Consider the following 10,402-nt stretch of genomic DNA (forward strand, 5'->3'; position numbering starts at 1 on the left):
GGTGTGTTGTACACTGTGCCAGCGACAGGTGTGATCATTCCAATGGCGCCCCTCGGGTAGGAGGTTTTGCTTTATTACATGGGTCCTCCTTGCCAGGACCTTTGTGCCCATTACACACAGCCCTGTGTGTCAGTGACAACTCCTCCCACCACTCTAGCTCAGGAAGATCCATTAGCCTGGCGATGGGCCTCCGGTATATGTGGGGCACACCTCAGCTCCCTTTGTGTGACTGTCTAGAGTGAATGCACAAACAGCCCAACTGTCAGTCTAAACCAGACTTGGATTCCTCAGGCATGCAGAGGCACAGATTGGTAAAGCAAGAAAATACTCACTTCCTAAAAGTAGCATTTTTAAACACACAGTTTAAAAACCACCAACTTCACTAGAAGATGTATTTTTAAATTGTGAGTTAAGGGACCCCAAACTCCAAATCTCTATATCTTCCCAATTGAAAGTTACACTTGTAAGAGATTACAAGGCAGCTCTAGTGATAATCTATGGGATAGATTGTACTTGTAATAGTGAAAAACAAAATTGGCAGGACATGTAAAGCACACCAGTACATGTTCTGCCTTTCACATACACTGCACCCTGCCCATGGGGCTACCTTAGGCGTGCTTTACATGTAGTAAAAGGGAAGGTTTGGGCTTGGCAAATGGGTGCACTTGCCAGGTCGACATGGCAATTTAAAACTGTACTCAAAGACACAGCAGTGGCAGGCCTGTGGCATGGTTGCAGGGCCACTCATGTAGGTGGCACAATCAGTGCTGCAGGCACCCTAGTGCATTTGAATTACAGGCTCTAGGTGCGCAAAGTGTACTTTACTAGGGACTAACTAGTAAATAAAGTAGGCCAAGCGTTGGATAACCAATTACACAGGGAGCACTTGCACTTTATCACTGATCAGCAGTGGTAAAGTACCCAGAGTTCTAAAACCAGCAAAAACAAAATGCAGCATAGTCAAAAACAGGTCAGTAGCAAAAAGGCCAGGGAAAAACACACCAAAGATGCCAGGTCTAACAAATGAGGTAATAAGTGTGGTAGTTGAGCAATAAGGTTTTTATTTTGGTTTTTACATTGTGAAATGGGTTTGAGAATATTTCACTTTTAGTAGTGAGGGCACCTGTCAAATTTGGAAATAGGCTATGGCTCTTCTACAGCAGACTATATTGCTGTTAGCACTTAGATCTTCAGAACCTATCCCTCTGTATATGTGGTACTCATCCCATATCTTGTTCAGAAACTTCTTGATGGCCCTCACTTTGCCTGTTTTCACTGTGGCTCTTTTTTAATTCAAATACTATAAATACTTATAAATATCCCTCAGTGTGTATATTGGTTGAAATTATGTAAATCAATGCCCATCCAGGGCTCAATTTCTGTTAAAATTTAATCATCAATGCCCATCCAGGGATTCATTTTTGTTGATTAATGACGGTCATCAGTGGTATTAAGTATAAATGTATACAAATAAGGTACACTCTAAGATGGCCGCCTTGAAAACTAATGAACTGAAGTACATCTTTTATGTTGATTGTGCACTAGATTGTCGTTGGTTGAAGTAATCACGTGTAACTTTATTTAAAAAACGTAGAAACCTATTGTGCAGTAACAGTTGGAAGAAGGCACGATGCCGAAATGCGTCCTGTTTTCTGTTTAAAAGTATGAGATTAAAATCGTATTTCACTTGAACCACGGAATGCGGTCCATTCTTTTGCCGAAGCAAGGGGAATTGAGCGAGAATATATATATATATCACCTCACTTTCCCCAGATCGAGGAAAAACAGGCCGCACTCCAGGGTGAATTCTTGAAAGAATATCTGAAAGAGACACGTTAGTGATAGATTCCTTACCTTAGAATATCCCCAGGCGTCAGACTGGATCCGGAAATTTTTGCGTAGCAGTACCCTTGCGCGTCGGTAGGCGTCGTCTGCGGCTCCGTCGTCGGCGTCGTGGGCACCGTGGTGACGTTGTCGGAGTACTTAGATGCCGCCTCCGCGCGCTGACGTCAGTTCTTATTTTTTCCGCGCCAGCACCGCAGATCCGGAAAAAGTGGTACCTTAGTCTTTTTTGACTAAACTTTTTTGATCTCTTTTGATCATTCTTTTTAGAGTCTTCGAACGGTGCCGGTAGGGATGCCAGGTTTTAAGCCCTGTGAGGATTGCGACCGACTTATGTCGGTCACCGACCCTCACCGTCTGTGTCTCCACTGTCTCAGCGTCGACCACGACGACAAGACCTGTTCCGATTGCCGCGCCCTGACTTCGAAAGCTAGGCGGGAGCGGTCCCGCAAGCGACTCGAACTCCGGCAGTCGGCCCCGCGCCGAGAGAGGTCCCGGTCCAGACGGAGGTCGAGGGACCGGTCGCGGGAGCGGAGCCATCGCAGCTCCGGGAGTCGACATCACTCCTCTGGGTCGAAGTCGTCAGGTAAGCACAAGAAGTCGAAGAGACGTCATCGCTCTTCCGACGCCCCCCGACGCTCGCTCGACGCGGCCGGGGGTTCAAGTGACACCGCCCATGCAGCTCCGTCGGAGTCGCATGCGTCGCGTCCGGCCCCATACCCTCCAGTCCCTGGGCCACGCGCGACGCCGGAGGAGATCGAGCGGTTCCTCATGGCCATGAGGTCTCTCTCTTCTCCGACGGGCTCCGCGGCGCCTTCGGGCCCAGCGGACCCGTCTGGGGGTCCTAGCGGGTCAGGGGCTCCGGCCCCGACGCCGTCGAGTGCCTCGGCCCGGCGTGGCAGGACCCCACTGGATCCGGTTCCGGATCCGGGTCGTCGCCGGTGGACCTAACGAAATCCCCGGCGCCAGTCGCTCAGGTGTCACCCCCGGCGCCGTCTTCGGGCGGCGCCGTCCCCGAGGCCTCCCTCGATCCGGCTCCGGCGCCGCTTCAGACGCCGTTCGGAGAGTTTATCTTTCATGAGCCGGCCCCATCATTTGACGCCCCTGGGTACCAGGAGATGGGTGATGAGGAGGATTGGGAGGGGTCTGAGGACCCTCTGACACGGGAGTGTCAGTCCCAGGAGGACTGAACAGGTGGACTTGGGGGATGCCAGTGGTCTGGACACATCACCAGACACTGGTTTTGTCTCCCCTCCTACCGTGGCTATGGAGGAGGGGGCTACCTATAGTGTGGTGCTGACGCGGGCGGCCAAGGCCTTGGGCCTTGAACTCCCCGTCGCGGCTGTGAGGACTAACCTTCTCACTGAGGTCCTTAAACCGCAGTCAAGCTCGGCTGAGCCTCTGCTGCCGTTTGATGAGGCCTTGACCGACGTTCTTTTGGGCACTTGGTCAAGGCCCGCTACAGGTTCGCCTGTAGATAGGAACGTGGCCAGACGCCACCGCCCGGCCCCGGGCGACACTTGTTTCCTGTCCACCCACCCCACCCCAGAGAGCCTGGTGATCCAGGCCTCCAATTCCCAGACCGCATTCCCGTCGGCTCCGCCTGACAGGGAATCCAAGAGGTATGAGCAATACGGCAAGAAGGTATTCTCCTCCCTAAGTTTGGGACTGCGGTCTTCCAACACCGCATGCCTCTTGGGCCGCTACACCCACTCCCAGTGGTATACGGTCGCGGAAGTGCTGCCAGAATGCCCGTTGGAGGTACGGGCTAAACTCGGCCAAGCCCTTGTGGAAGGCCGAGATGCGGCACGTTATTCTATTCGTTGTGGACTGGATACCACCGGCTCACTGGGCAGAGCGATGGCAACGACGGTGGCGATTCGTCGCCACGCCTGGTTGAGATCCGCCAACTTCTCGGCTGATGTCCAGAATACACTCATGGACATGCCGTTTGATGGCGGTCGCCTTTTTGGCGACAAGGCAGACCATGCGCTTGAGCGCTTTAAGGACTCCAGGGCTACGGCGAAGTCCTTGGGCCTCTCAGCCCCGCGCCAGCAGTCGGCTGCCTTTCACTCCTTTCGTGGCCACGGAAGGGGTGTGCCCACACGTGCTGCCAGCCACGCACCGCAGGGTAATACCCAACACGGTGGCGGCCGTGGAAACCGCCGTGGCGGCGGTCGGGGACAACGGCAAGGTCAGTCCACACCTTCCCCCGCAGCTTCCGCCTCAAAGCCCTCCTAGTCCGTGCTTTCAGGCCCATGTGTCGCCAGTGGGGGGCAGGGTTCGCCATCACCTCCTCCACTGGCACACTGTCACTTCGGACAGGTGGGTGCTGCAAATCGTCCGAAGGGGCTACTCCCTCCCCTTCGAGACGACCCCTCCAGCCATGCCATGCCATGCCACGCCACCGCAATACCACCGCGTATCGGGGATCATTTGCGGCTTCTGCAGGAGGAAATTACGGCCCTCTTGGCCAAGGGGGCCATCGAGCGCGTTCCTGGGCCAGAAGTAGGGTGTGGTTGTTACTCCCACTACTTTCTGGTACCCAAGAAGGGCAAAGGGGGCCTACGCCCTATCTTGGACCTACGGAACATCAATGGCTTCCTCTGGAAGGAGAAGTTCAAAATGCTGACTCTGGCTCAGGTCCTAGCTGCCCTGGACCCAGAAGACTGGATGGTAGCGTTGGACCTGCAGGACGCCTCTTTCCACATCCCCGTTCTTCCGGCCCACCGGTGCTACCTGCGGTTCACGGTTGGCCACAAGCACTTTCAGTTTACCGTGCTCCCTTCGGCCTTACCCTCGCCCCACGGGTGTTCACAAAGGTGATGGCGGTGGTCGCAGCTCATCTGCACAGGTTAGGGGTTTCAGTCTTCCCCTACCTCAACGACTGGTGGTTGAAGGCGAGCTCGCCCCAGACAGTCGTCAGCCGCCTACAGACGACGGCAGACCTCCTGCACCAGCTGGGGTTCTCCATCAATGTGCCGAAGTCACACCTGTGCCCCTCTCAGAAGCTCCTCTTCATCGGAGCGGTTCTCGACTCGGCGTAGTTTCGGGTTTATCCTCCCGAGCAGCGGGTTTGGGATATTCAGGCTCTGATTCCACTCTTTCAGCCTTTATCCCGGGTCTCGGTCAGGTTTACGCTGCGGCTTCTGGGGCTGATGGCCTCCTGCATCCTTCTGGTGCATCACGCCCGGTGGCGGATGCGGGCTCTGATATGGGACCTGAAGTTTCAGTGGGCCCAGCATCAGGGCAACCTTTCCAACCATGTCCTGATCTCGGAGGGCACTGCGAGACAGCTGCAGTGGTGGCTCCAGGACCGCGATTGGGTCAGCAGCAGATCCCTCTCCCTTCCCCAACAGGAGCACGTAGTTGTGACGGACGCGTCCCTCCAGGGCTGAGGAGGCCACATGGGAGAGGCAGAGAATAGAGGCCTCTGGTCTCCGGCGGAGTCCCGGCTCCATATCAACCTTTTGGAGCTGCGGGCGATTCGTCTAGCACTGAAGGCATTCCTCCCCTCTGTCCGGGGGAGTGTAGTGCAGGTGTTCACGGACAACGACAGGGCGGACGAACTCAGCCGTCGGTGCATGATGGATCACGAATGGCGTCGGAACTCTGACGTGGCGCAAGGCCTCTTTCAGCAGTGGGGAGAGCCTTGGTTAGATCTATTCGCCACCAAAGAGAACACGCATCGGTTCTGCGCGTTGGAATTTCCAAGGCGGCACTCGCTCGGCGACGCTTTTCGTTGCGAGTGGAGTTGCGGTCTGTTGTCCGCCTTGCCGCCTATACCACTTCTGCCCAGAGTACTGAAGAAGATCAAGCGCGACCGGGCACAAGTCATCCTTGTGGCTCCGGACTGGGCACGAAGGTACTGGTATCCCGAGCTACTCAGTATGTCAGTCGATCCCCCGGGTCGTCTGCCTCTTCAGGAGGACCTTCTGTCGCAGCAGCAGGGGACGGTCCTCCACCCGAACCTGTCCAGTCTCCACCTCCATGCTTGGAGATTGAGCGGCGACAGTTGAGGCCATTTGACTTGCCTCCTGAAGTCTGTAATGTCATTCTGGCAGCCAGGCGTCCCTCCACAAAATCGGTATACGCCTGCAGGTGGAATAAGTTTGTGGCATGGTGCACAGCAAAGGCTGTGGATCCACTTTCTGCCCCTCTTTCTGAGGTTCTTTTCTTCCTTCTTTCTCTTGCCCAGCAGGGCTCTGCTCTGGGCACTATCAATGGCTACCTTTCTGCCCTTTCAGCCTATCTGAGGCTGCCTGATCAACCTTCTTTGTTCAAGTCCCCTATTGTGAATAGGTTTTTGAAGGGCATCACACACACGTTCCCTCCTGTTCCGTTTGTGATGCCTCAATGGGACTTGAACCTTGTTCTTACATTTCTGATGTGCGCTCCCTTTGAGCCACTTCACAACTGCCCTCTCCGCCTTCTTACTCTGAAGACTGCTTTCCTGGTTGCCATCACCTCTGCCAGGAGAGTGAGTGACCTCCAGGCTCTTTCATCTAAACCCTCTTTCCTTTCTGTCCATTCGGACAAGGTTGTGTTGCGGACTAGGCCATCTTTCCTGCCCAAGGTTGTCACGGCCTTCCACATCGGGCAGTCTATCACCTTGCCTACCTTCTTTCCGCCACCGCATCCCTCTAAAGAGGAAGAGCGGCTCCACCGTCTGGACCCAAAACGTGCGCTCTCTTTCTATCTGGATTGTACACGCCAGTTCCGGGTGGATGACCAACTCTTTGTTGTTTACGTGGGCACTAAGAAGGGAAAGGCGGTGCACAAGCGGACCATCTCTCGGTGGATCATCTTGTGTATCCAGGCATGTTACTCCTTGGCTAAAAAGGAGCCCCCTGTTGGATTACGGGCTCATTCCACTCGGGCCACGGCGACTACAACTGCCCTGGGCCGGGGAGTGCCCTTGCAAGACATTTGCCAGGCAGCTACGTGGGCCTCGCTGCACACGTTTGCAAGACACTATTGCCTGGACAGTCAAGTCCGGAGAGATGGCTTCTTTGGCCGTTCTGTCCTCCAGGAATTTCTGGTGTGATTATTGGTTCGCAGACCCACCACCGGGGTTGGTATTGCTGGGGTATCTATTCTAAGGTAAGGAATCTATCACTAACTTGTCTCTTTCAGATGCACAAGTTACTACTTGTGTAACGATATATCTGTAAGAGACATTAGTTAGTGATAGATTCCTTACCGACCCACCCATCCTCCCCGTTCTGCGAACCGATATCTAGGGTTAAGGTCATCCCCTTTCAGGGCCCTAGTTTCAATGGCACCAGTGTTGGTTTTTAACATGGCTCAGCGCTTCTGGTGCGGAAAAGCTGTGTCTAAGAACTGACGTCAGCACGTGGAGGCGGCGTCTAAGTACTCCGACGACGTCATCACTGCGCCCACGATGCCGACGACGGACGCGGAGCCGCAGACGACGCCTACCGACGCTCAAGGGTACTGCTACGCAAAAATTTCCGGATCCAGTCTGACGCCTGGGGATATTCTAAGGTAAGGAATCTATCACTAACTAATGTCTCTTACAGATATACCGTTACACAAGTAGTAACTTGTGCATTTATTTTTGATACATCAATTTGAATTAAGGGTTGACCACGTTCCTGGATCAACGCATTTCGGTGTTTCAGCACACCTTGTTCACGATCAACAGTCTCTTCGTAGCGTTTCAATTTAAAATGTTCAACATGACTTACTTCCTGTCATGTGACTTGCCATTTGGAATTCTGGTCTTAGTAGTTTCCTATTCTTTTTGCATATATCTCTGTCGGTAACTGCTTGTTCTTTTTCATCTTGAATTTGATCTTTCATACTTTATTTTCTGTCCTGGTTTCCTTTTCCATATCCCTTTTGTTCTATATTTGTTAATTCCGATTATATACATACATGTATCGCCGTTTCACTTCCTCTGATATGCCGGGACACTTGAACAGCGGTGCATCACAGGGTCTGAGGCTTCCCTGTCCATATACTTTTTCACCAAGCATAAACAAATACGCCGATGCACTCCCTCCAAACGAAATCGCCACTTCCAATTAGATTGCGTTTAGGAATATTTATTTTATTTCATTTCATTCCAGCATGTTGAATCCAGAAAGAAAAAACCCAACGCGTTTCAGCGAACAACTCGCCTTGCTCACGGGTAGTTCATTCAAAAAAACAGATCCATTAAATAAAGTTCCAATAAAGTTACGTGAAAACAAACAGTGTGTAAACAAAAACATAGGACTCAAGTCACCAAACTAACATGTCGGCCATCTTTTAGAGGTAAATCACGCTATGCCATAACGCTATAAATGGCTTCCCCACTGCTGAAAATATGCGTTTCATTCTATTTCACGATTTGAACGATATACATTGCATTTTGTATCAGAAATTCCTAATTACTAAACCATATCCATGATATTTTGATTATTTTGATTTTCTGATATTGAAGCCACATGTGTTTGAAAAATATTACAACCACTCCTCCGACTGGCTAAGTAGTTCTAGATAACACAAATCCGCTCATGCGCTCTAACAATGGTTAGACTCAGACCACTATGCGCATTGCATCTGTAATATAACAGTACAATACTCTAATTTCAATAAAATAAAATATATAAATTATGCAATACATCTCCCAAGTGGGTAGACAAACAGTACATAGAAGATTTACTGAGTACAGTAATCGTTTGGAGGGAGTGCATCGGCGTATTTGTTTATGCTTGGTGAAAAAGTATATATACATATATATATATATATATATATATATATATATATAATAATGTGTCAGATTGTTTCTGACTCGCAATTTCGGCTGCAGTGTTCTTCTACTCCGAAGGGGTGCTGAAGATGAGGCGGACAAGTCCACCGCCTAATACATTTAAATCACGGTATGTTTTAACATACCAAAACTCTGGATTCGTGAACAGTGATTAGATTATTTTGATAGTGACCATTAGAATTACATTTTTATATATATATATATATATATTTTTATATATATATTCACTGTGAATAAAAAGGTTAGAGTGGTGTTAAACTTGAAGAAGATAGTAAGATTTTAACTTACATAAAAAAATAATAGAAATCTACTCAAAAAGCACTATGGTTTAAAAGCTGGGATTGACTGCCAGCAGGGGGATAAATGCAGAGCCTGGCCATAGGCTAGGTCCTGCCACCCTCAGGCCTAAAAGTATGCACAGAGACAGAGTTGGGTGAATATGATAAAAGAAAAATTAGGATATTTACTGAAAAAAAGTTTTAAAAATACTAAAAACCCACCGAAAAAACATATGTTAAAGTGACGTTATAGTTCGGAGCTGGAATAACAAACACTGATGTTTAAAAGAAAATTGAAATTCACCAGTTATATTTTACTGAGCTAACGATAACTTGTGCCCTGCTATACACTGCTTGGTCCCTCACATATTACATTACCCATGGTGCTTTAAATGACATAATTGATGACATCACTTATGACATCAATATGTATGACAGTTTGCTGTAAGCTTTTCATACTGGAAGGTATTCAGCAAGGTACACTCAATTTGCCATAACATCTGTAGTACTAATGGGTGTATCCTTTTGTATTACGTAGAATATGAAGCATATCTGTGAAACAACCCAAAATAATGAGATATTATGCTCTTATTTTCTGGTAGAGGTGCATACGAAATGTAATGACTTTGTAGACATTAATGAAATTCGCAATTTATTAAAAGTTGAAGACAGTTCAAAAACAGTGTTTATTATTTACCTTAATGAGATGTGCCTGTTAAAGGCACCATCTTACACAGAAATTAAAGCGACTCTTCACGTATTTCTGAAATGAATGGAATGGTGTGCACCATTTTAATAATGTTTGCATTGAAACGTACCTTTAACTTTGTTTGACTGTTTGTTTTTTTGTGCTATTTTTGTTTAACAGTCCAAGGCAGCATATGTACTCTTCTACCAGCGGCAAGACACCATCAGTGGAGCAGGCTTTGTTCCTGTGGAAAAGGATTCTTTGCCAAGCGCTTCATCTGCCTCAAGCCTTCCAGTTGAAAGTGACGAAGATAGCAATGACAATGACAATGATTTAGAAAATGAAAATTGTATGAACACTAATGAATGAGCTGCTAAAACAAGTAGTAGCCACCAAAAATCATGCACACACAAATAAATGGTACTGTGTGTGAATATGTGTATGTATATATATATATATATATATATATATATATATATATATATATATATTACACACACATATACATGTGCATTACAAAATTTTGAAAAATGTTGGGAAATTTGAGATGACCGAATGTAGATCATTTTTCAATTTTTATCAGCGAGAATCTTGAAGTTGTTCCCAATGAGACCTTTGACAGGCACTGCCTATAATCCATTTGCAGTCTTGTTTCTAAAAGGTATATATATTTAGGAAGTCATGAACCTTGATATAAGTTTTCTGCTGCTGTTTAGAAGAACTGTATGTTTTTCATTGATTGTTTTGGATGTGAGTTAATTGATGTCAACAAAAATGTTAAGTTTGTGGGCATTGGTAATTTATCCTGTTGTG

General features: G+C 48.6%; 1 protein-coding gene across 8 annotated transcripts in view; it reads left to right on the forward strand.

Annotated features, from left to right (window-relative positions):
* Positions 1-10,079, forward strand: part of USP15 (ubiquitin specific peptidase 15) — an 814,317-nt gene extending 804,238 nt beyond the window's left edge. For 4 of the 8 annotated variants that reach the window (XM_078675644.1, XM_078675635.1, XM_078675618.1 and 1 more), the window contains one exon: positions 9,770-10,078. In XM_078675644.1, coding sequence (XP_078531770.1) covers positions 9,770-9,958 — 189 coding nt within the window. In that variant the 3' untranslated portion in view covers positions 9,959-10,078. Of the gene's footprint in view, positions 1-9,769 lie in introns of all 8 variants that reach the window. The other 4 variants (XM_078675586.1, XM_078675595.1, XM_078675610.1 and 1 more) reach the window with 1 other exon arrangement.
* The last annotated feature ends 323 nt before the right edge of the window (positions 10,080-10,402 follow it).

The sequence above is a fragment of the Lissotriton helveticus genome, chromosome 1_1 (genome assembly GCF_964261635.1).
Source record: "Lissotriton helveticus chromosome 1_1, aLisHel1.1, whole genome shotgun sequence".
Classification (NCBI taxonomy): Eukaryota; Metazoa; Chordata; class Amphibia; order Caudata; family Salamandridae; genus Lissotriton; species Lissotriton helveticus.